General features: G+C 37.4%; 3 protein-coding genes across 3 annotated transcripts; all 3 read left to right on the top strand.

Annotated features, from left to right (window-relative positions):
- The first annotated feature begins 131 nt into the window (after positions 1-131).
- LOC135133625 (uncharacterized) lies at positions 132-3,243 on the top strand. Its single transcript, XM_064062081.1, has 7 exons — positions 132-242; positions 591-713; positions 780-973; positions 1,043-1,342; positions 1,405-1,464; positions 2,772-2,928; positions 2,981-3,243. Exons 1-7 carry the CDS (start codon positions 182-184, stop codon positions 3,169-3,171), a joined length of 1,086 nt encoding a protein of 361 aa, XP_063918151.1. The 5' UTR covers positions 132-181; the 3' UTR covers positions 3,172-3,243.
- A 7,708-nt stretch (positions 3,244-10,951) lies between these two features.
- Positions 10,952-12,800, top strand: LOC135133497 (protocadherin beta-11-like). Its single transcript, XM_064061934.1, has 5 exons — positions 10,952-11,060; positions 11,396-11,518; positions 11,590-11,783; positions 11,853-12,152; positions 12,282-12,800. The coding sequence occupies exons 1-5, from the start codon at positions 11,000-11,002 to the stop codon at positions 12,393-12,395; spliced, it is 792 nt and encodes a 263-aa protein (XP_063918004.1). The 5' UTR covers positions 10,952-10,999; the 3' UTR covers positions 12,396-12,800.
- Positions 12,801-21,905: 9,105 nt separating this feature from the next.
- On the top strand, positions 21,906-22,956 carry LOC135133731 (uncharacterized). Its single transcript, XM_064062218.1, has 2 exons — positions 21,906-22,591; positions 22,646-22,956. Exons 1-2 carry the CDS (start codon positions 22,387-22,389, stop codon positions 22,816-22,818), a joined length of 378 nt encoding a protein of 125 aa, XP_063918288.1. The 5' UTR covers positions 21,906-22,386; the 3' UTR covers positions 22,819-22,956.
- Positions 22,957-27,468: the final 4,512 nt, after the last annotated feature.

Raw genomic sequence — 27,468 nt, 5'->3', positions numbered from 1 at the left:
CACAGTTTAGTGTGACAATTTCTGTTTTTGATAGGAGATAATTTGATTTTATCTGTTCGAAACAAAGACTTCATTAAAAATTCGTTCATATTTGTTTTTATCAATTAGAGTATTTAAACTTCACTCATTTCCTAGCGTTACTCATTCAAGAGTGTTTTTTTTTTCAGTTAAAGTCTGCACCATGAGACAAAACATAACTCTTTTTATTCTTAGTGCTCTTCTTGCTAGATGCTCCTCTCAAGGTAAAGCTCTTTCAGAAATTAGAATCTAAAGACAATTGGCATCATGTTTGTTCAAATTTGAAAATAATTTTGGTCTATTTCAAAATTGTTCACAAAGTAGAAAAACATATGATATAAACTTATATGAGGTTTTAATGTGGTTCTATTTTTTTATTCTTATTTTGCGATCACTGTAATCAATTTAATTGGAGTAAAAATACAAAAGTAAGGAAGTAATTTTAGTATTTGAAAAACCATATGATTAGTCCAAATTGTCGATTTCCAGAATTAAGACAAAACATTCTATTGAACTCCGCAAGTTTAGCATCTAGTGGAATTTAATCTATCATACATATTTTTAATTTTTAGTTACTAGATGTGACATAGACGACCCTAATGGTTTATTAGGATGGGATACTTCCATTGTTTATGTTGATCCAATCTATGACTCTGAGAGCTTAGACTTACAATTTACATATAGAGGAGACCTTCGTAAGTTAAAATTTAAAACAAGTTAAGATCGGTTCATACATGTATACAATATGTCTAAATATACAGAAGTGGCGGCGGGCAGCGAGGAAGAAGGGGCCAAATACATAGATGTTACAGCCGACGGTTCAACTTTGAGCATAAAAACCAATGATTATTTCAGAAATAATTATGAAGAAGATCAAAAAGACCAACCATCTGGTACCTCATTTACTATTTATCGAACCCTGACAATAACATGTGATGGCACAACTTATCCATTTGTAAGTTTCCTTTTAATAATTTCATACTAACTCTAAAAACAAAACAAATTAAACTGTATTATCTTTTAGAATCTAGCACTATATGTACAAGACACCAATAATCATGCTCCCACATTTACACAAGATACCTACACCTACGTAATACCAATGCCGCTGGTACCCAATATTGATCTCACAAATTTTGGCGAAGTATCAATAATTGCCGAAGACATCGACTTTTCCAACACAAAGATGCACTTCAATATTGTTCCCCTAGAATATTTTGCATTGGACTATAAAGCTTTGGGAAACAGGCAGTATCAAGCAATTTTGAAAGTTTCACAATACGTGAGATACGACAATAATTTGACACTGACGATCGTCGCAATTGTAAGAGCGATAACTTATATTTATATTACTTTGAACTTTGAAAACTCTTTTTGTAAATTTAGGATGAAACTGACCCGTTTAACACTGCCGCAGCTACAGTTATAATTCAGAAGGACAATGACCATGGGCGCCCATAGAAACCTTTCTCAGGGGGGGCCACCCTGAAATTTTTGTAATATACTCTGTTCTTGTATATATAAAGAATATAATGATATAAATCTTTACTATTATAAATATATATTTTAATCATCAACTACGTTAATCAAAACTACTCGCAAATAACCCTACAACATCATTATTCTTATTATTAACAAAACAGTGTAAAATATTAAAATTAAAAAGTTATAAAAATATAAAATTAATCAAAAGCAAATTGCTAATTTCTTTTTTCTTGGTCAAAATCGTCAATTACTCTACCAACCGATGTTTCTTCGGCATTAACTCTCTCTCTCTCTCTCTCAAATACTACTGTCAAGTTTTTTTATTTTTACAAAATCCTGCCAATTTTGGATTTCGTCTGATAAATTGTCAGTGGAGTAAAATTTGCCCAACCCTTGGTTTTAAGTTTGCCCCAACTTGGTTTTTGGTTATGTACATTCTTTGGATATAAGGAAAATAATGAGTATGATGACACTTTTGTTTCGGAAAATCATGTCGTTAAGGAAAGAATGAAATGATCCAGGTATGGAATAAAAGTGCCAAAATAATTTTCTATGCTATCTGTGTTGTAGTTCGCACGCCCACTGGTGAAACAGTTCTGGAGCAACCGAAATTTCCACTCGAAATCGATGGCTACTCTGAAAACCCGCCATCAGTAGTAATAAATAACACCACTTATTTTATACTTCTTATTAGCTGAAGTATCATCATCAGTATTTGTAATTTTTCTCTTGAAGAAATTTCAAATATCCATATTTCTTTGTTTTTAAATAAAATATTAAATTTAAAATTTAAACAGACATTTAATCAAGAGTACTTACGCTTGTATTTTGAAATAAATAAATAATAAAAAGTATAGTCAACAAAACGCCGGTTTAACAACTGTTCGTCTTTACACGTCACTTCACCACAGATAAAAAGTGAAAACGGAATGAATTTTTGGACGTAAGCAATAAAATGTTTGCTCTTGTGTTGTAATAACTGTAAGAAGCACATAACGAAACAACCCATAATTCAGTACCGGTTAAAAAGGATAGATTTATGATGTTTCCAGGCAAATCTGGGCCGAACAGAGGGTTTCAAAACCAGATGGTCTAAGTTTGTCACATTTCTGTTTGTGTGGCCATAAAACTGAAAGTGTAGGGTATGTATCTTCTCTTACAAATGTGCTGAAGTTTAATTTTGACAAATAAAAAGGAAATTGACGTAGAATCTCAGGGGGGGCCATCGCCCCCCCTGCCCCCCCCCTATGGGCGCCCATGACAATGACTTTAGTCAGCCTGAAGTTCCAACATTTTCAGAGCTTATATACGCATTTACTTACTCTAATGATGGCGGCAACCCTGTCATAACACCCGACGACCCCGCACAAGAAATTGTGGTTACTACTAGTGACTCAGAGCAAACTGACGTAACTATAAATGATGGTATAACACAAGAACTTTATTTTAGCCATTCCTTACCAAATTCACTTTCTAGACACATACTTCAAAGCTGACTATGACAAAACAACAAACAAAGTCACAATCTCGGTTACAGATACACCAGTGGACTCAGTATCCGAATGTGTGATGACTTTGACGCTAACGGTAACCCTCGGTTCTGAAAGTAGCGAATCGGCCATCATTGTCAAGCTTCCAAGTAGTGTCGACATCAATGGACCGGATTAATAAAGTTTTCCTTTTACAATGTTGCTACGTATATCGACTTCAATAAAAAAAGATTTTTATTACTGTAAGAAATTGTTTTCCACTATTAGTCTGTAAATTTAATCCAGTTTGGTGCTTCCGAAAACAACAACTTGGGCAATTGTAGATTGTTCAACTCCCAGTTCTTCTCCAGTACCTTTTACATATCCAGGATCTGCCAAGTATCTCAAAAAAAAAATTATATCTTCTTCTGATGTCTTCATTTTCTCCAAGAAAGTATACCACCACCAATCAACGAATCAAAATCTGTCTAATCGTCCCCACCAATAATATAATGGAGTCACTTCAAAATTGTACAAAGTAAATGGGTTTTAAATTGTATAAAATAACATGTTTCTACCCAAAACGTCCAGACTTTTAGAAAAAAAAATCAAAATTATGAAACAACACTTTGCAATTTCATTTTGAATTTGGAAAACCGAATGCTCTGACATCTTGCAGATGTTTTACAGTTATGATAAGCATAATAAATGTATAATATCAAAATATATTTACTTATCTCCTTAAATTTTGCCGAATAAATTCTTTTGAAAAGGTGCAAAATATTGTTACGATTGACGGACGAATAATAAATCGGGTGTTGGTAAAACTCAAAAATTTATTTCTTCAGGTCGAATTACAACACTATCTATTGCGACGAATATGTACAGAAATTATTCCGGCGCTCTCGACTGTCTTCACTGGATGAATGAATCTCATTACCTACGGTCGCCTCTATTTGAACCCATATTCTTTTATCGAGATCCTTCACGAACATCCATCGCGACTCCGCTTCGCGATTCCCCTGGACGCTGCTTCGAGACGGCTCCAGATCTGTCTTTATGCGCCCGCCTCTCGGCCGTCGACACTGTCAGCTGCGATGATTCACCCATCAGCGCCGTGCGTACGCCCAGAAAGCTCTCGACGGCCATAGGCGTCGTACTGGGGGCGGCGTAAGGGTGTATTTCGTAACACTGCCCCCCTCTTCAAATCCGATCGTCCCGATCGGAAGCGTCTTCGTTGTTTCCTTCGTACCGTTTTAGTCGATCGAGATGAACGATCTTCATCTTTGTCTTTGGTCCACGTTGGATCCGATAAACTACGTCATTTATTCTAGTGACGATTGTGTATGGACCTTCCCAGTCAGGAGCCAGTTTTGGGCAACGTCCCTTCTTCCGTCGGGGATTATACAGCCACACTAAGTCATCTTCCTGGAATCCGCCACAGTTGGCCTTCACATCATAACGGGTCTTCATTCGGTCACTGGCAATCTTGATCCGGCCCCTCACTAGTTCATGCACGTTGACCAACTTCTCTTTCAGTTCGTCCACGTAGTCACGTACTTCCATTGGTTCTTCGGATGGCAATCCAAAGACTAGGTCACAGGGCAGCCGCAGTTCCTTCCCAAATACAACGTGAGCAGGTGTTTGGCCCGTGGTGTCGTGGATAGCTGCGCGGTAGGCCAGCAGGAATAGTGGAAGGTGCTGGTCCCAATCCCTTTGGTGCTCTTCTACCACTTTCGAAAGGTGTTGCTCCATAGTCCGATTGAACCTTTCCACCATGCCGTCGGACTGTGGGTGTAGTGGCGTTGTCCTTGTCTTACGTATTCCCAGTAGCTGCATCACTCTTTGGAAGACGTTGGATTCGAAATTGCGTCCCTGGTCTGAGTGAAGTTCCAAGGGGACGCCAAACCTACTGATCCAATTGTCAACCAATACTTTCGCGACCGTGACGGCTTCCTGATTTGGAATGGCATAGGCATCTGGCCACTTGCTGAAGTAGTCGCTAGCCACCAGGATAAACCTGTTGCCGTCGTTTGTTACAGGGAACGGACCGGCCACATCGATGGCGATTCTTTCGAAAGGTGCCCCAACATTATATTTCTTCATCTTTCCCCTCGCCCTGGTATGAGGACCTTGGCTGGCCGCACACGTCGTACACTTGCGACACCAACTTTCGACATCGTCACGATAACCTACCCAATAAAACCTCTCCCGGATTTTCGACAAAGTTTTGTTCACTCCGAAGTGGGCTCCAGATGTTCCGGCATGAACTTCCTCTAAGACCTTGGAAACCTTTACCTTGGGGAGGACCAGCATCGTCTTAGAGGTACGCCCATCAGGACTCTCCCACTTTCGCTTCAAGAGCCCATTTTCCATGACCAAGGAATCCCATTGGGCCCATAACGCCTTCAAACTGGGGGATTGGTCGGACAATTCTGCCCAGCCGGGTCGTTCGACTCCTTCCTCCTTCCACTTTAGTATTGGGCCGATTATGTCGTCTCCTTCTTGCTCACGCTTTAACCGCGCCGTTGTCCATTCTTCATCTTGCTCAAAAATCGTCCGACGAACGGGCAGGTTCCCTTCTTCCGCGTCGATCCTGTCGCAGTGCTTGCACTCTCCACACGGACGTCTTGACAAAGCGTCAGCGTTGTTGTGAAGTCGACCCGCTCGGTGTTTGATCCTAAAGTGGTACTGCTGTAGTCTTTCCAGCCAACGCGCTACTTGGCCCTCGGGATTCTTTATCCGCAGTAGCCACGAGAGGGCAGCGTGGTCGGTCCTGATCAGAAACTCCTGTCCGTATAGATACTTGTGGAAGTGGTTGACGGCTTTGACAATGGCTAGCAGTTCCTTCCTTGTGGCACAGTAATTTCTTTCTGGCTTGGAATGTAATTTGCTAAAATATTCGATAACCCTTTCCTCCCCATCTTGTATCTGCGACAATACGGCCCCAACTCCCGAGTTACTCGCATCGGTATCGAGGACGAACATTCCTTTGTCCCTGGGGTAAGCCAAAATGGGGCTGGTGCACAAAGCCGTCTTCAGTCTTTTAAAGGCCATCTCACATGTACTGCTCCACTTGAAAGTCGCCTTCTGCTCCGTCAGTTGGTGTAACGGTGCTGCGATGTCGGCATACCCTTCTACAAATCGTCGGTAATATGTGCAGAGTCCCAAGAAGCTTCGTAGTTCATGCTTGTCTCTTGGTATGGGCCAATCCCGGATAGCAAGAACTTTCGTCGGGTTGGTTTCTATTCCTTTCTCCGACACGATATGGCCCAGGAATTCGACTCTTTTCTGGAAGAGCGAGCATTTCTTGGGATTTAGTTTCAAACGAGCCTTCTCCATTCGTTCTAGCACCTCCTCGAGATTCTTCAGATGGTCGTCAAACGTTTTGCCCATAATCATGACGTCGTCGAGGTATACCAGACAGGTCTTCCATGTCAATCCTTTCAGCACCATCTCCATCAGCCGCTCGAATGTTGCTGGCGCATTACATAATCCGAAGGGCATAACGGTGAAGTGATAGAGGCCACTTCCGGTGGAGAACGCAGTCTTTTCTTTGTCATCCGGGTGCAAGCCTACTTGCCAGTAGCCACTCTTCAAGTCCAAGGTCGAAAACCACGCCGAGCCGGATAAGGTCGTCAAGGTATCGTCTATTCGAGGAAGGGGGTAACTGTCTTTCTTCGTGACGTCGTTCAGTTTCCTGTAATCGACGCAAAATCGGGTAGTCCCGTCCTTCTTGGTAACCAAGACTACTGGAGATGACCACGCGCTGTTGGATTCTTCAATTACCCCATCTCTCAACATGTTGCCCACGAGTCTTGTAGCTTCTTCTTGTTTGGCTAGGGGTAGTCTTCGAGGAGCCTGACGGATCGGTTGCGTGTCACCAGTGTTTATTCGGTGTTCTACGATGTTGGTCTTCCCGAATGGTTCCTCCTCTGAGGCGAAGACATTACGGTGCCTACGAATGAGTCCTTTGGCCAGTTTTCTCTCACGAGCAGACAGCTGGTTCCAGTTGATCTGCAAGCCTTTGGTATCCCCGTCCTTAGACTCATTCTCAACGTCTTCTTCCTCGCAGTTCAACACTCGGGCGACTGGCTCACACATTCCAATAATCTCCCCTTTTCTAATATTGACTGCATTGGGAAACACGTTTGCCACACGTAAGGGTATGTCACGATTGGTTTTGACTAGGGTGCTCGCGATCAGGAGCTTGTGGGTCGAGTCACTTGCCGGCTGCACCATCCCCAAACTGTATCCGGGGTTTGTCTCTACTCTGGCGGGAACGATGACTTCTGCATTACCATCTACCTTCGTTGTCTGACAGACCACTAGTCTGACCGTTGCAGCTTCCACATTCGGACGTCCCAGCACAAATTCTTCGGCTCCAAAACGCAGAATTTCCTGTTCTGGATCGATCATTAAACCATACCGGCTGATTAGGTCCATTCCCAGAATGAAATCGTCAGCGATTTCCGCCACCAGAACTTCATGCCTTATTCGGAGTCGACCGAGCTCTACATTCACCACCGCTGTACCCAGAACCGGTGTTGTTTCTCCCGTGACCGTCTTCACATTCGTGGCGGTACATACTGATTTAATCTGACAATTTTGTAACCTGGATCTGCGTGCAAGGGACACTTCGGCTCCTGTGTCGATGATGATCTTCGATTCCCGTCCATTGATTTTTCCGCTGATTGTCGGACTGTCGACGCTCCCCGTGATACTTCTAACCATTACAGTTGTTGGGGCTTCTCTTTTAGCAGCCAGTACGCGCCCCGAGGTACCGACTGCCTTTAGTTTTCCTGCTCCTGATGTAGAGGAGGTCGCGGCTGCGATCTCCTCATCGGCGCTGGCGATCTAACACGGCAATCCCTCCTAACATGCCCTTGACGCCCACACCTGTAACATTCTAGGCGCCCTCCATGTTGTCTAGAACTGCCCGTCTTGATTTCGGCAATTATTTCGCGGGCGAGTTTCTCAAAGTTCTCGCTCATTTTGTCGAGACTCTCTTGAATAGGGTTTACTTCGCCCTCAACCCCAATGCCTCGTATCTTAACGTTGGAACGAGGTGAGCTGTTGTATGCGTCCACTTCTAACGCTCGAATCAGCGCCTCGGATGGTTTCTTGAACCCGGAGATTTGCAGGACTCTTCTTACCTCACTATCTCTTACGCCGTTTACGAAGGTTTCTGCTGCCAGTCTGTCTTGGAAGTCTTGCGGAGCTTCAGGATAGGCGAGGTGTACCAAACGTTTAACATCAGCCGCAAACTCCTGAAGAGATTCACTACTCTTCTGAATCCTAGATTTAAGCTGCGCTACGAAAACTTGCCGGAGGTGTTCATCTCCAAATCTGAGTTCGAGGGCGGTCGTCAAAGCGGTATAGTCCTTCTGGTTCTCTTCTGATAATGTCTGTAGAATCTCCAGGGCCGCACCTCGTAGTGCTACTACCAAAGCGGTCGCTTTCTGTTGGTCATTCCAGCTTTTCGACAAGGCCGCAGCTTCAAATTGCTTCTTATAAGTAGTCCACGACGTCTGCCCATCGAAAATAGGGGGTTGAACTCTCACCGGACTGAATTCTGCAGGGGTCGCAATTGTAGGTCGTGGTGTTTGCAACCTTTCTTCGAGCTCCTTGATCTTGTTTTCCATTTCATTTCTCACCTCGTCCACTTCATTTCGCACGACTTGGAGGATTTCGCTTCGGCTGTTCAAAAGTGTAGTTTGCATAGCTTTTAAATTTTCTTCCATTATTCTTTGATTTTCTTCCATTATTCTGCGATCTTCTTTTCTATTTTCTTCCATTATTCTTCGATCTTCTTTTCTACTTTCTTCCATTATTCTTTGATTTTCGCTCAACATTTTCATCATTTTTGTCAGTTGTTCCTCCATGTTGGCTGTTTGCGCTCTTGTGGTAGTCGGCATAAAATTTTCTTCTAGAAACTTCTAGAGCCTTGACAGATGTCAATTCTCGAAGCCAATGTCAGGTGATGAAAGTCTAATTCCGTTATTCCACTCTTACCCCGGGAGAGAATTTTCTCGAAAGTTCACTTTGTTCCGGTCTCCCCTAGTAGCACCAACCAAATTCGAATCCCGATTTATTTCACAATTAATCCCACTCCTGACACCAGTGTTACGATTGACGGACGAATAATAAATCGGGTGTTGGTAAAACTCAAAAATTTATTTCTTCAGGTCGAATTACAACACTATCTATTGCGACGAATATGTACAGAAATTATTCCGGCGCTCTCGACTGTCTTCACTGGATGAATGAATCTCATTACCTACGGTCGCCTCTATTTGAACCCATATTCTTTTATCGAGATCCTTCACGAACATCCATCGCGACTCCGCTTCGCGATTCCCCTGGACGCTGCTTCGAGACGGCTCCAGATCTGTCTTTAAGCGCCCGCCTCTCGGCCGTCGACACTGTCAGCTGCGATGATTCACCCATCAGCGCCGTGCGTACGCCCAGAAAGCTCTCGACGGCCATAGGCGTCGTACTGGGGGCGGCGTAAGGGTGTATTTCGTAACAATATTATCAGACTACACTTGTAACTTATCAATGCATTCATATTTTTTAAATTTGGTTATACACGGTGACTCAAAAAAATTAATGAATCGGTCAATTTATTATTGATAAAACTAAGAATCGAAAATGTGAGAATACGCTCGTCTTTATAATAGTAAAATAATGATAAGATAAGAATTATATAATTATAATAACAACATTCAGAATATTTTGTTCAATTGAGGTTTATGAATAATTTTAGTCATCGGTTTGGAGGCGATAAACTCATTCAAATCAAACAACTGTCTACGTGACATTCTTCCGATGTATAAATATTAATATTTTTAACACTCCGCATATTGCTCAGATAGCTTTGTTCCCGTTGATAATGTGATGTAAAAATATGTTTTTCACTCATGACCTTTTTTGATGACTTTCGCGCATTCAGAAGGATGCGGGAGGTCGAACTTCCCGCACACATACTTTATATATATATAAATATATAAACAAACTTGTGTTGCATCACTGAATTTTGAACAAAAATGTGGTCTAGGGTTACTTATACACACCTTCCCTCGCCCTTGAAATACAGTCGAACAAATGCATAGTTTAGTTTTTAGATAATTCCAACGTGGTTGGCGAAACGTGTCGACAAATATTTTGTGTTTTCGGTGTTGTGGAAATACACGTTGTATAAAATACAAAATGTTCGAATAATTATAAAATTTAATTTTGCGAATTTTATTTTTACTTCCTGAGCGTAAGCAAAGACAGTATTGTAATGGGGTCTTTAGGGGGCGACTAGCTACTTTTATGTTTTCTTGACATTTAATGACCCATAGAGTACGAAAAATTAGGTGTCGTGGCTCAAACTGTGTGTCGTCTGTTCAGATTTTTATTAGGCAGATAATCTCCAAAACTACCGGACCGATTGTATTAAACCGGTAACGAAAATTTGCCCAGTCTCCCTATCAATGTCATGTCATCTCAAAAATGTTTATAATAAATTTCATAAAATAGCATACTCTTGTGTTTGTTTTATTGAATACAAATTCGCAAAATTAATTTTTGAATTTTTCAAAGTAGCGGTATTTGTGGCACGGTATTTCGGGGGCGAGGGTAACTTTCGACCAATTTTTTCGTAAGTAATACCACAAGTAATCGCAGTTGAGCTGTCAAAAAAAAATCCTCTGTAATTTTCACTAGTGGATTTTATCACCAAAATAATTATTTCATTGGTTGTTATGAGGAAAATGCTTGTTGATCGGATAAAAAATAGTGAGTGGAATTTTCTAATAAATACATTAAAAATAAATATGACTGATCTGATTTCATTATTTAGTGTTGCAATTTGTGTTTCTGATAGGAGATAATTTGATTTTATCTACTAGAAACAAAGAGTTAATTAAAAATTAGTTATTATTTTTTTAATCAATTAGATTAAAGAGTATTTAAACTTCGGCCCATTTCCTAACTTTACTCAATCTAGAGTGTGTTTTTCAGTTAAAGTATTGTGCACCATGAAACAAAAAATAACCCTTTTTATTCTTAGTGCTCTTCTTGCTAGATGCTCCTCTCAAGGTAAAGCACTTTCAGAAATTAGAGTCTAAAGACAATTGGCATCATGTTTGTTTAAATTTGAAAATAATTTTGGTCTATTTCAAAAAGTTGTTCACAAAGTAGAACAACATATAATATACACTTATATGAACGAAAGAGTCGTTATGTACTCGTTATATTTTATGATTTTTGTTTTGGGACCACTTTAAATCAATTCCCTTGGAGTAAAAATACAAAAGTAAGGAGGTAACTTTAGTATTTGAAAAACCACATGATTAGCATCTTTTATGGTACAAGAACAGCAGATATTGTTTCCAAGAACAAGTTAATCTATCATCCATTTTTTATTTTTATAGTTTTAAAATGCGATGTAGACGACCCTGGTAGTTTTATAGGATGGGATACTGCTATTATTGCTACTGACCCAATCAATGACATTGGCGGTTTAAACTTAGAATTTACATATAGAGGAGATCTTCGTAAGTTAAAATTTAAAACAAATTAAGATCGGTTCATACATGTATATAATATGTATAATCTAAATATACAGAACTGGAGGCGGACACCGAGGAAGAAGGCGCCAAATACATAGATATTACAGCCGACGGTTCAACTTTGAGTATAAAAACCAATGATTATTTCAAAAATAATTATGAAGAAGATCAAAAAGGCCAGGCACCTGCTTCCACGTTTGTTATTTATCGAACCCTGTCGATAACATGTGACGGCACAACTTATCCACTTGTAAGTTTCCTTTTAATAATTTCAAAAGGACACTAAAAACAAAACAAATTAAACTGTATTATGTCTTAGAATATGGTACTATATGTACAAGACACCAATAATCATGCTCCCACATTTACACAAGATACCTACACCTACGTAATACCAATGCCGCTGGTACCAAACATAGATCTTACAAATTTTGGGGAAGTAGAAATAATTGCCGAAGATATCGACTTTTCCAACACAAAGATGACCTTCACTGTTGATCCCCCAGAATACTTTGCATTGGACTTTAAAGCTTTGCCAAGCAGGCAGTATCATGCAATTTTGAAGGTTACACAATCTGTGACATACGACGAAGGTTTGACACTGACGATCATCGCAACTGTAAGATTTATTATAACTTCTCTTTATTATCCTTTAAATAGTTTTGTAAATTATAATACGCGATTATCAAATTTATGTTAATTTTTGTATATGTTTTAAAAAATTTAAAACAAATTTCTCTAATTTTAGGATGAAACCGACCCGTTCAACAATGGCACAGCTACAGTCATAATTAAGAATTACAATGACTTCAGTCAATCTGAAGCTACCGAGGCACCAACCTTTGATAAACTATATTACTAGAGAGCGGATTTATAAGCACAAAAAAATTAAGAATAAGCGCTTAAATTTCAATAAAAAAGTTTTATTTTAAGCAAAAAAGCATTAAATAAGCATAACACTTTCATTAAAAAAGTTTTATTTTAAGCAAAAAAGCATTAAAAACATAATCATATTACAAATCAAAGAACACTTCTTAGAACTTTGGATAAAATATTATCACAATAATCCTAGACTTTATATTTTACACACGTATTTCAGTTTTCTTTAAAACAATTTATGATTGTAATTAGAGATGTACCGATTATAGTCGGCCGACTGTTCCGCTTTGCTAAAACCGGTTTATAAATGCAACAGACAGTGTGTTTTTTTTCTATTTCTCTAACTACCTTAAAAACTTGTTTTATTTTAATAAAAGGAATAACTAAAGTTTCTTTTTTTTTCCAAAAAATGTGTTAAATTTGTTTGGATAATTTTAACATTTAATTTTTTGTAGTAATTCAGTACAAAAATACAGAATAACACAATTTAGGTCAGTTTATACAATACTTAATCAATTTTAACCACTTTTTTGGAAAATTTTTGGAAATTTTGAATTCGCTTTGCGTGTTTATTGGACCATATATCGTGACGACGATTTCAGAATCGTAACTAGCGGAAGATTATCTACACTTTGACACCAATTTTCGGTCGATTAAACTAATTTTAACCGGTTTTGACAAAGCCGACTAGTCGGTCGACTGTAGTCGGTACATCTCTAATTGTAATATGTTCCAAGTTGTCCACTGTAAAATTTTTTCGCCGATCATTTAAAATGTGTTTAAAATTGGAGAATGTGCGTTCAACATCCACACTCGTTGTTGGCGCAAATTTGAATTTTGCAACTAATGTTGAATCTAACTCCAAATTTTCCACCTTCTGGCCTTGTAAAACACGAGCAACGTCGGAAAGAACACCGAAACCTGCGTTTTTATTTAACACTTCGTCAAGTTTTTGAGATACTCTAGTACCAATATCACCCCTTACTGCGTTTGCTTGTTGTTTACATTCTTTCACTAAGTTTATGGCATCTACCAACAACATGTTGGGTTTTTCTAACTTTTCTATTACCTCACATACGAATTGATAATTGCTTCTTAGAAAAGCTAGATCTTGTCGCAAATCTTTGTTAATCGATTAAAGATTGCAAAATATTTATGCAATCTTTAATCGATTGAGAAGAATCTTCGCTAAACTCCGTAACTACTTCCTCAAATTCTTTGATATTTTGTCATTTTAAAATGTGCCCTGTAACCATGTTCCCCACCTCGTTATAATCGGCTCTGGGGGCAATGGTGTGTTTGGAAATTTTTCCTTAAAATGTTGCACTCTTAGTAGGGCGTTAACAAAAATCTTTTTACCATTTGCCAGTAATTTATTAACAGCAGGAAACTGCAAACGTATTCCTTCAGCCACTCTGTTTAAACCGTGGGCAATGCAAGTAGAGTGAATTAAATTGGGGTACAATATTTTTAGATTATTCCCTGTTTCAACATATATCGAGCTGCATCCGAGATCATCAATAAAATTTTATTCGCCGGTACGGCATTTGGCAAAAATAATGACGTAAGACTGTCATTTACAAATCTGGTAATCATATTGCCATTTGTTTTATCTAACATTTTTTTTAAACTTACTACATACCCTCGACTAGGGAAATTTTCATTTAAGATTTCAACAATTAAACTTGCCACGTATCTTCCACAACTATCGGTTGTTTCATCGACAGCGAACCATAAATAATTATCTCCAATGCGATGTTTAATTTCGTTGTAAACTTGCTGAAACACTGGGTCAACATAATTTTTTCGGAGAGTACTTTCAACCGGAATATGTCGATTGCAGTGTTTTTCAAGGAATTCTTGAAGAGGGCCTTTCTCCAATTTTTTTAAAGGTATATTGGACTGGATCATCATTTTACATAAATCGAAATTAAACTGAAACTGCCCATCTTTTGTGGAAGTAGATGCAACAGATTCATGTATGATCTGCTGTTTAATTTTAGAAACTTCAAACATTTTCTTCCTTTCTACATGAAGAGTCGTTCTGACATATTGCGTCACGTTATATTTTTTATCACTTTGAATATAAAACAACGTACATTACAGGATTAACAAAGGAAAATAGATTAAAAAAATAGTGGACTTGCGGTTTTCACACAAGCTCCGCAGAATATTTTGTTGTTTTCTAATTTTAATCCTGGAAAATCCCTTATCCGGCGTCGATTTTACTTTCGGCATTCTTTTAAAATATTAGTAATATTACCAAAAAGAACTCAACATGTAACAAGGGAGAACAACGTATAACACTGTAATACGACAGATGCGATAGACTGATGGTTGTGAAATAAACGGTTCATTTACTTAAAAGTTTCCATTAGAAAAATTTTAAGGTAGGTAGTTGGGTACAATAATCCTTTTTTCTAGAAAATCTTCAACGGTCTTGCCGCACAATGCCGAAAAAGAACATCTGGTTAAAAGCTTTAATTCATTATCAACGGAAGTAAGGATTTAAAGTCATAAAATCTATGGAGTATTTTTCCAATCCTATAATAAAATTTTATTACCCAAACGACCGGAACCTATTCACAGAAAGGGTTTTGAGTAAGTGTACTTCAATGGTCCAGGTAAAATGCATACGATACGATACGGGTAACTAACAAGTATTTGTCATCCCGACAAGGCCGGCATTTGAACAAAATATGCATTAAAACTCATATTCGTCGAAAAAAGCATTAAATAAGCATATAAGTTTTAATATGCATAAAATTGAAAAAAAAGCAAATAAGCATAAAGAATGTGTCAAATGACTTCAAATTGTATCATAGTTACAGATATAACAAATTTTGAAGTGCTTACATTTTTCACAAAAAGCATTAAACCTAGAAATCCGCTCTCTATTTATTACTAGGTCCCGGATTTTAGGTCACAAAAAATGATGAAAAAGGCACCTAAAATAGGCTTTAAAAAACTTCAAATTAGGTTATAAAAATGTTGAAATAGGTTGAAATAGGTTATTACAAATCTGAAATCTTCAAAATTTCAAAGCAACTAAAACAATGTTTTTTTTAGTATTTGTATTGTTTAACAGTTATTCGCAATATTAATTAACATAATACATATATTTAATTATTTAAAGTTTTGAACCCACTCGTAATACTATAATAAAAAAATTATTCAAGCGGGCATTCGCATGACAAACTATATATCGCTCTAGATTTTCACATGTCATTGATGTGCGATTATCTGCAAAAATATTTTTTAAACATGAAAAAGATCTTTCTACATCAATTGATGTAATTGACGCAAACTTTGACGCAATGGGTTCTTTACGTTCTTTTTGTGAATGGCTCTTTGTTCATGCTGTTCCAAATGAAACATCTTTTCACACTTAAACTTGAATATTCAACATTGACAATAAAATATAGCATGTTACTTAAATAACAACAAATTGTTATGAAAATCGTAATTACATGTTTACCACTTTGCCACATGCTTTACAGAATCCGCTGGCATCGTTGGCAATTTAATTCATATTGGCATCATCCATGGATTTGAGCCATCAGTGGTTAATCTTAACCGGGTTAGAGGTGTTTTCTTTAGGCATCACGATGTTTAAGAATATTTTACAAGTGAACACCAAACTTACACCACGACACAATTTTAACTGAACGTCAGAAATGTGGCAAGTGGTATTAACAGAAGTGATTTACAAAAGAACTAATAAAAATGTGTTACAAACTTGTTTGTAACATAAAGTATTACAATTGAAAGCAAAAGCGCAAGACGTCTTTCAAAGAACGGTCGCACTTTATTGGTGTTGCTTCCTGGAAAGGTCTGCTTTCGGCTCACCCATTGTTTGGATTTTTGTGAAATTACCGCAAAACAGCAAGTTTAGGACGTTTTAGGTCACAAAAATCAGTTTTAGGTCACATACTCTCATTTTAGGCAATTAGGCAATTATAAAGTAGGCTCAAATAACGTTATTTTTTTGCGAAACACATTTATATCTAAGTTTTATGTAAATGCCTTAAACAGGAACAAAAAGGCAAAAAACCTAAAGTCCGGGCCCTATTTATTACACAGCAACATACAAAACTGGTACCGACAAAGACACCTTGGAAATGGAAGACCCTATAAACGTAGCTGGCGGAGCTAGTATTAAGCATCCTCATAATATCACTTGAAACCGTAATACCGAAATTTTCAAAAGCGTAGGTACTATAGAGCTAAGTACGAAGTTGACGAAAATAACAATGGCGTAGTTACCATGATTGAACAAAATATTACTATTGATTCGCCGAAAGACCAAGCAGTGGATGTTGTTTTCTCGGAAGGTGAGTGGTGATTATACAACAGAGACAACTCTGCGTTCTAATACAAGTCAGCGCCAGGACAAAAACCACCAACAACCACACAACCAAATCATTAGACTTAGCACACTTTATGCGGATCAACACACACGACATTTGGGCAACCTCAATACAGTCGACTTAGAAACAATCACCGTCAATATATACGTTACAACTACTGAACAGTCACAAAGACAAATACGTTCTAAAATACGAGCACTAGATGGAGAACTACACAGGCTGACACTTTTCTAGCGCTGTATCATCAACTCTTGTTTATCGTTCGCAATTACGGATAACTTTGGGCTTCAGCAAGATCCTAGTAATGATCATCAGTGGACGGTGACTGTAATTCAATAAGCTCATATCCCGGGATCACCTAGTAGTACTGTAACTACAGAGACTTTGATTATAGAACTACCTGCAGTAGTAACAACCCCGAAATTTTTTAACGCTATTCACAGTGCTGAATACGAAAGTAATGGAGATGGAACCACAGTAACATTGTCTAACGGACCTATACAGTTAACCGCAACAGAAAACATAAATGTTGTCTTTGTTGATAGTGAGTACCTACTTAAAGATTTGATATACCTAGTTAGAACAACACATTATTTTTAATGGCAAAGTACAACAAATACACACATACTAGAGAATAATTATTATTATTGTGTGTAGCTTATTCCGAAATTTTTGACTTTATTCTGGAAGCAGATCCACAAATTACGGTTAAAAAACCGTTAGGAGACGACGTATTCAGTCAGTACCAAGAAGTACTACTGACCCTACAAGTTTCCCTTGAGGGATCGACAAACGATGTAGAGACCACTGTGATAGAACTAAAACTACCGCACCTCGACATACCCAAAATCTTAAAATTTAACGAACCTTCTTTCGTGTTTTCGTACATTGTCGACGGCGACACTCATTCTATAGTCCAGAAAGGACAAACTGTTCAACATAATAGAAGGAAGTAAGGAAAATTAGGCGAATCAGGACGCTGTTATTGACGCTAAACATTGTAGCACACAGTGACAACTTCAAAGTGAGCCAAAACACTCAATAATGGTTAAGTGTGTTGGACACGTACACATCGTCTCTGTGAAATACCTTATGTATTTATGTTTCGGATTGCTGTAATTCTCTAATTTTTCCCTTTGTGCTCTGTTGCTGGTCCCTGCCGTTGCCATCTGACGCTTATGTGTCTTTATACAAGTCGCTGTGACTGACACCGCAAGCGTGAAATTGTATCCCTGTTTTTTTTTTCCACCTTATTGCAATAACAATGAGCTTGTTAAATTGTCATTGTTGTGGAACAGCTGCTGAACCACATAAAACTGTTAATTGTCGCATTTGTGGTAACACCTATAAGATTGACTGTGTCAATATATCTGCAGCCGAGGCTAGAAAAATTCATACAAAGTCTGGTTTGACATGGACATGTAAAACTTGTACTAAGCTGGGTGATGATATAAATGGCTTAAAGACAGTTATAGTACAGCTTCAAAATGATATCAAAGCTTTGCAGACTTCAATTCGCAATCAAGGCACTGTTAATTCTCCTGCCCCTCTGATGGAAATTGAAAAAATTGTACAGGAGGTTACTGAGCGTGAAAAACGTAAAAGTAATATTATAATTTATGGCAGTAAAGAAGAAAACGTGAGGTCAAATAAAGATCAACTGGACCTGGATATGACAACAGTGCCTCAAATCCTTGCAGCCGTGGATTGTATGATTGCTCCAGAAAACATTATCAGATTGGGAAAATTTGATCCTACAAATGAAGAACGTCAACGTCCCATCAAAGTAATATTACCCAGAGCTACAGATGTTAATCCCTTTTTACGTTCTGCTGCTAAGCTAAAAGCTTCTGCTAACTTTACTAACATTTCTATCTCACCGGACCGTACACCTATGCAAATTCAGATCTATAGAGATGTAAGAGCAAACCTAGATGATCGTTTAGCCAAAGGAGAGCAAAATCTTAAAATTAAATATAAGAACGGTATCCCTACAATTATATCTGTTTTGAATCCATCTTTAAACTAAATCAGCCCAACAGCGTTCCAAATAATCACATTTTTATTTACTACCAAAACGCCAGAGGACTGTGTTCGAAAACTCATTCATTCTATGTTAATGCTTGTGAAATGGACTTCGATATAATTGTCATAACTGAATCGTGGCTGAATGACTCTATTCAAAATTCTGAATTGTTTCCGTCTAACTATAACATCATTAGATCTGACAGAAAATTTAATGCTGTTGATAAAGTGATTGGTGGTGGTGTTATTGCAGCTATATCTTATAAAATAAATTGTCAAATTATCAACACTACAGTCATTGATGATTTGGTCCCATTAATCGATCTTTGCATTTGTAAATGTCAGTATAATACATTTACTTTCTTGTTAGTAGTGTGTTACATACCTCCTAGTGTCTCGTCTGCAGATTATGAGATATTTTTGGAAGGTCTGGAAATTTTTCTTGTTGGTCAAACTGCACTACTGATTGGTGATTTCAACCTATCAATGTTCAACACTCCCTCTACTACCTGCTCTAAAGTAAACTCACTCCGTACATTTTGTGATTCGCTTCAACTTACTCAACATAATAGTATTGGTAATTTAAATAATAGACAGTTGGATCTTATTTTCTCCAACTTTCGGAAAATTCAAGTAAAACGTGAAGAAAATCCTTTTGTACGTGAAGATCCGCATCATCCGACACTCTCAATTACTGTGGAGTTTTTATTTCAACCTGAAACCGTGCCATTCCCAACTATATGTACCCCCTCTTATAACTTTCGCAAGGCCAATTTTATCACCTTGTATGAAGACCTTCTTGCTGCTGAGTGGACCTTCTTAGAACATTTTGTTGATGTCAGTCAAGCCCTGGAAGCATTCTATGACCATTTACACTCCTTAATTAAAAAGTCTGTGCCACTGTATACTTCTCAGCGTAAACATTCCTATCCGCCTTGGTTTACACCATCGTTAATCGCTAGTCTAAAGACTAAGCTATTTTATAGAAAGAAATGGTTATCCTCCAAAAATGTTCTCTTTTTTAATGAATTTAAACGACTTCGAACACACTGTAAGATTCAAATTTCTCTTTGTTATCGGGCCTACATAGACAGGGTTGAACAATCAGTCTGCAATAACCCTAAAGAAATTTTCAAATATTTGCAAATGAAGCGTGGTACTACGCGAATACCGGGCAAGATGTATCAGGAAAATCTATCGTTTGAGACACCATATCAAATAGTAAATGGATTTGCACAGGTTTTCTCTGATATATATCTACCTAGTTCAAGTTATAACTTCAAAGATGATTCCTATAGCAATATTCCATCTCTCGCCTTAGTTCGAGTCCGCGAAGATGATATAATTAAAATTATGGCTTCTTTTCCCATTAAGCACACGGCTGGTGATGACCAGATACCTAGCTTTATGATTCATGATGCAAGATATGCGTTGGCTCAACCCCTGTCGGTGATCATTAATAAGGCTATTGAAAATTACACTTTTCCGAACAAATGGAAGCGAGCACGAATTGTGCCTGTGCACAAGAAGGATGATATCTCGGATCTAAAGAACTATCGACCGATAGCAATTATTTCTAACTTTGCAAAAATATTTGAGCAGGTGATTTATAAATCCATCATGAATAATGTTCGGCCCTATATATCTCAAAATCAGCATGGTTTCTTGCCTGGAAAATCTACAACCACCAATTTAATAACTATTACCCAGTTTATCTGTGAACATCTTGACGCTAACAGTCAGGTAGATGTTGTATACACAGACTTCTCCAGTGCATTCGACACTGTGGATCATGGAATTCTGCTTCGCAAACTAAGTTCGTTTGGACTTACAAGGTCATTTATTTCTCTCATTGAATCTTACCTTTCAGATAGAGTAAACTATGTAACCTACAATGGATCTAAATCAAAAGATTATACTCCAACATCAGGTGTTCCGCAAGGATCCAATCTTGGACCTTTGTTTTTTGTCCTATTCATCAACGACCTCTTAGAGTTACTTAAGTGCCCTACACTTGCGTACGCTGATGATCTAAAAAATATTTGCTTCTATTTCCTCTGTTGGTGATGTAAGATTTCTCCAGGATAATTTAAATATCATTTCACAATGGTCGTTCTCCAATCGTATGAAACTGAACATCGATAAATGTCAGTTTCTTAATTTTTCTCGTCAACTTACTCCAATGTCCTCCTCCTACTACATAAATGATCAGCCACTAGTTCAAGTTAACACAATGAAAGACCTTGGAGTGTATTTTGATTCAAAACTTACGTTTATCGACCATATTCGAGCCATATCTGCGTCGGCATCTAAATCTCTCGGATTTATAATGCGAACCTCCACCCTCTTTAAAAGTTTACCTCTGCTAAAGTCTTTGTATTTTTCTTTTGTGTTAAGCAAGCTAGAATATGCATGTGTTGTATGGTCGCCAATTTATGTGTGTCATCAACTGGCTATTGAAAAAATCCAACGACGCTTTCTCAAATTTATGTCCTTTAAGACTTATGGAGCTTACCCACCCAGAAATGTGGACTATGACTTTTTGTTGTCCACTCATAATATACCTTCATTAGTTGAACGTAGGAAAATACATGATGCCCACTTTATCTGGAAGCTGCTTCACAATTTTGTAGATTGTCCCGAAATTCTATCACATATAAATCTACATGTGCCAAGGCTTAATGTAAGACATGCATCAACTTTCAATTTTCCAACACCGAGAACCAACGTGCTAAAGAAATCGCCTATGGTAATAATGTGCCGTGATGCTGAGGTCTTTTATAATGACATTTTTAGTGAAAAATTATAGGTGTAAGGTCAAATGTATTTATGTTGGTATTTCACTCTTTTATTTAGAGTTTTTCTTGTTAGTTATAGGTATATTAATTTCAAAGTTTTAATTGGTAATTTTATTTTTGTATGTATATATTGTTTGTGTATATTAGCGTGTTCATTGTATTCTATATGTTGTCCTCTAAGTGGGTTGTAACCTGTTGGGCAATAAAGGTTTATTATTATTATTATTATTATTAAGATGGCACCTACAGCAAACAACCTAGAGCCAGTGACTATATATACTACTACTACTACTGCTAGAGCGAAGTGTCATTAATAGTGAACTAGATATTCTTCTGGTTTTGGATGCAAGTATGTGAGGAGTCTACGATGGTTTTGCTACAGTTTTAATAAATCTACCTACGAAAGACGCCGGAATACCACCTAAATGTAAAAATACTTTCTATGTAGGAAATTATGTCTTGGGAGAAGCAAACGAAGGAGATAGAGTGGATACGTTCTTGATTGATGGAGACCAAATTAGCCTAAATGACGGAATCAGTGAAAAGGTTTCTGTAACTTTGGGAGGAAGTAAATAGGAGTCATTTTTACCCAACGCACGACACACCGCATGCTACACTTTTGATTTGTTATGATAGTGGTTAATGTTAATTATTTGCAGCAAATTCGGAGTTTTTCGATGCTGTACTTAACCCCGACAAGACTGTTACCGTTACTCTGAAGGACAATTTGGATCTCTATACGATTCTAGGTCAAGTCGATATTGTATTAATTTTGCAGGCTATGGATCCAGCAGTTACCGAAGTGGGTACAGCTGTTCTACTTGTAGAACTTCCAAAAGAAGTTACTCCAGCAGCTTTCACACAAGCATATTATACGGGTAGCTACGACGTTGACAGCGATCCAGATCTTATCACAATAAACGAAGCGATTGAACTCAGTGGAAATTATTTAGATTTTACAACAGTTGCCTTGGTCACACCTACCGGTAAGAACAGAAACCACACTTACCCGATCTGGATACACAACAGGTAAATTGTAGGACTGGAAGACAAGTTTAAATTATCTGATGCTAGTCCATATACAATAACGTTAACAGGCGATGTCGATGATGTTCATTCGTACAACGAAATTGTACTTACTCTTGAAGCTTCTATAGATGGAGTTCCTCGTAAAACAAGTGCTGCTATAGTAATTGAAGTACCAGCTATTTGAGCTATTCTGCTGCCATCTAAATTTTTTCAAGTCCGCTATATGAGTTCAAGTATGACTCAGACTCAGATACAATAACGTCCACTGATGGAAAAACGATTACTATTGACGCAAGTGATCTAGGTTCAGTTTTAATTAGTATGGAAGGACATAAGTACTTAGATCATACACGTAACCACAAAATTAAATACTTAATTACTATTTGTATCATATACGAACCAGTGGCGGCTCGTCAGATGAGGCAAGTGAGGCGGCGCCTCACAGCATATATCTTAAGAACAGATTGACTTAATTTATAATTAAAAAAGAGCTTTCAATGCATTTTTAGTTACAAAAATATGTTGAAATGGCAAATCTGTACATGATTTTTTATTTTTTACGCTTCCTGCTGACATTTTCCGTTGAATACCGTACGATTTATGCCCCTAGTTCTTTAACTGAAGCGGCCAGAACGTCGGTTCACTCGAACCAGCGAAGCCCAATCACAGACACGGATTTCCATGGCTCAGCTCTTATACTCCTATACATGCGTTCGCTCGGAACTGAGGCGATATCTTCGGTGCTTCTCGGCCAATTTCGGCGTACTCATTAAACCATTTTTCCATTTATTTTACAGAACGGTGGGGTTGCGGGGTGCATGGGTAATTAGCATGAACGTGAATAAAAACCCACGTGTTGGTGTTTTGTGTTATTGTCTCTTTCATAGGTACAGGTGAGTGACTGAAAAATGAATCCCGAGTACGATATCGTCATGTTGCTTCTTGAAACGCCGTTTTCACGGCGAACCGAGCTAGAACGACGGCAAATTTTGCTAAATATCGAACAGTCAAAACCGTTCATTCATTTAACTTCCATTGATAAGCGACAGAATCGTCAGTACTCCAAGTCTTTTAAATCAACTTGATACCTACGAAACATATAAATGGCTCTGCCGTAATATTTACACAACATCCCGGGATATAACGATTTAAAGAATTTCATCCGAAGTGCAAAGTTACATGAAAGTTCCAGAGTACACCTTAAAAATTTCATGGGCTTAAAATGTTTAGAAAAGAACACAAAAACTATTCCCGAATCCCTCCAAAAAAGTGCTACTTTCAACAAAATTTTGACTTGTAAAAACATTGTTCATTGATTCAATGTGTTATGGACAACGCGCGGAATTGTGTTTCATACGCTCGATCCAGTGCTGTCGCGGCGATAGTTTGATTACAAATATATTTTTCTTTTGGACTATATCAACATAATATAACATTTCAAGATCACAAATCTGTGGTCCTGTGTTTGAAAAATTAAAAAGGGCATCGAGTATTTTTAGTTGAAGTAATATAGTAATATAGAAGTAGTTTTTTAACAAGCTGTAAACACTCCAAGCGACGCACTGGCTACGACCTTGTGGACCAGATCAAAGCGTCCCCGCTACTCGCCGTAAAACACACCTTGCTTCAACTGGGGAATTGCATCCGTAAGATATTTTTCCGCCCAGTGGTTATGGATGTTATTATTATAATTATTATTAGAGCCTACCACTGACCCGGGAATGACCGGTATTCAGGCAAGACTTCTATCATTACTAACTAGTAAGACCAAGTAATATTACTATTATTGTCAAACTTCTATCATCGCCTCACCATATCAGACAGTCACGAGCCGCCACTGATACGAACTATTTCAATATATGTAATTTATGATGTTGCCACAGAAGTATATAGATTAGAAGAAGAAAATCCTTGTTTTTTATAAGAAATGCTATGTGAAACATGCTCTTGAGTAATCGTGTTTTTCAAAGCAAACTATAATATGTACTTATCAAGTAAAAAAGAAACCCAAAATATAGGCCCCACCCATTCGTCTTGATCTCAGCCTGGTTTTAATTTTTACCTGATATACATAGCATTCCTTGATCAACATGATACTCAAAAACATGTCTTACATGGTAAATTCTTGTAGAGAAATAAGGATTTTTTTAATTAAAAGCTTCGGCCTCTTGGCTCACGGCGAATAAAAAAATAATCACAATTGAGGTAGGGTGGGTGGGTGGGGCTTATATTTTGCCTTTTTTTTTTCTTAATAAAGTAGTCATCTTTTCATACCAAAAACTTAAAATCGATGACTACGCATATTGAGAAAAAAAGGTACAATATTAAGCCCGCCCACCCGCCCTGCCTCAATAGTGATAATGTTTTTTTTACCCGTCGTAACTCATGGGGCTGAGCTTAATTGCAAAATCACTGTTTTCTATGAGAAATTACTATGTGAAACATGCTCTTGAGTAATCGTGATATTCAAAGCAAACTATAGGTATAGCACAACCAGTATTGGGGACAGATACTTTTAAAAGTATCTAGATACAGATATAAATATACGGAAGATAAAAGTATCTAGATACAGATTGTTTTCGATTTTTTCGAAATGTATCTAGATACAGATACAAGAAAATAGATACTTTTTGAAGCTTTGGCGAATAAAATAACTGAAAACATGTTGACGTATTTTTTTATGTATTGTTTAATGAATTTTTTAAAATTAAAGCATTTCGAACGTATTGTCACCTAAATTATTTCTTCTTGGTGTCAGAATTTGGTCTCCGCTACTAAACACCCGTTCCACAGGTGCAGAAGAAGGGATTGTGGTATTAAGTTTAAAAAATAAACATTTTACTGTAGCGTAGTTATTCAAGACTGAAAAATCTTTTCTTTTTTCCTGCAAATAGGCCATCGCTTCGCTGTTTGATGTGTCGCAAATTGTGCAATATTTATTACGTAGGTACGCTTAAAAAGAATATTTTTTTTGTTTTTATTCCCATCCTACAGTGTGCAAATTGTGCTTGAGTATATCTAATAATTATCTCCAGCACTAAAATTAATATTTCAAAAGAATACGGGAAATGATTATTCTGTGCTGAAGGTCTGTTGTCGGCAACCTGTCATAAATTATTATTTTTCAATATCGGCTTACGATGTTTTTATGGCCATGTCCGGTAATCGTCTATCCCGGTGGGCAGGTATATACATTTTAGGAAGAATTGCTGGTTCTGTTTAAGGCAAAATAAGTACAATTTCTTAGAAAGGTATTTAAACCCCTTATAGCATCAAAGGCTGCCTGGCAGGAATCACCAGACTGCAACTTTAAATTTTCAGATTTTTGTTGAAACTCATTTTATTTTAATCTCGTTTCACGATTTCTGAGAATATATCACGATACATTATTCTACCGAGGGCTGTAAAAATATTAATTTTATTGCCCAAGATTACACTTAAACATAATCGGCACATTCTAGGGCAAAACGGACCTGCCAAGCCCGCCTCGCGTTAGGTCCAACAATGAAAAAGTGAAGAAATGACACGTGTGGTAACAGGAAAAGATGCTACATTTTTCTGAAAAATAAAGGTATAAAACAGTAACAAATAAGCGATTTATGCAAGAGAAATGTATGTATTGAACATTTGATTAGTCGATTACAGAACTAATTTGTGCTAATTGAAAAAATTAATCAGTATGTAACACGCAATTATTATTTTCTAAAAATAATACGAGCCCTAACAACTAAATGTTCGGACAAACTAACCGGAGCGTTCAAAAACCACTCTTTATGAATTAGTTTTTAATTTTTATTATCAAATCACATAAAAATAGGAAGCTAAGATTTCAAAGAATAGTTTTTAATAAAAAATTTGAATGTTTTACTTTACATAGAATTTTAATTCAAATATGACTGTGGATTTTTCAGAAAAAGTGAATACACTTTGGCAACTAATTATTCGGACAAATATATAAAAACATTAATTTTCACTAAGTAGGCGGTGTGAATTGTTTGATTGTTAATAAATATCATTCTCCTCTTCCTGCTTTACCTAACTGTGTTGTAAGATCCATAGAAAAATATATATATTCTTTAACAAAATGGTTCGTGGACGTCCACTTGAAAAATCATTACGTGCACTTATTGTAAAGAAGTATTGCCAAGGTAAAAAAATTCGGGAAATTAGTGAAGAACTGAATTTAGCAAAGTCCACTGTAGCGGATATAATCTCACATTATCGCGAAACTGGTGGACTAGACGTTAAAGGAAAAAGTTCAGGAAGACCGAAATTAGTTTCAGAAAGAAGTCAAAGGCTCCTTGTAAAACTTTGTAAAAAAAATCGAAGAAACACATTGCGGGACATAACAGCACAATGGACGGATGAAATAGGGCATAAGCTGTCACGAGAATGTTGTAGGAAATGGATTCACAAGTCAGGATTAAGTTTTTATAAAGTAATTTTTAAGTTTTTGGTTTACATTTGTTCCACCGTGCCGTTACAGGCCAAAGAAAAACCTTTAATAACGGCAAATCAAAAGAAAAATAGGTACAACTGGGCAAAGTCTAAGTTGGCATGGACCTTGGAAGATTGGTCAAAGGTCATTTTTAGTGACGAGTCAAAATTTGATGTGTGCGTGGGAGATTTGCGGAGAAGAGTGATAAGATCAAAAAGTGAAGCGTTCAATAAAGACTGTTTAAAACGAACTGTAAAGTTTCCTAAAGGAATAATGGTGTGGGAATGCATGTCAGCTAAAGGGTTGGGGAATTATGAATTGGTGGAAACGACTATTAACGCCATGAAATACCAACAAATTTTAGAAAACAGTTTGTTGCCCTCTGTTGAAAAACTG

Source organism: Zophobas morio, unplaced genomic scaffold (assembly GCF_036711695.1).
Source record: "Zophobas morio isolate AGI-343-1 ecotype UQ-CSIRO unplaced genomic scaffold, CSIRO_AGI_Zmor_V1 ptg000022l, whole genome shotgun sequence".
Classification (NCBI taxonomy): Eukaryota; Metazoa; Arthropoda; class Insecta; order Coleoptera; family Tenebrionidae; genus Zophobas; species Zophobas morio.
This window is presented reverse-complemented; position numbering and strand designations above follow the sequence as displayed.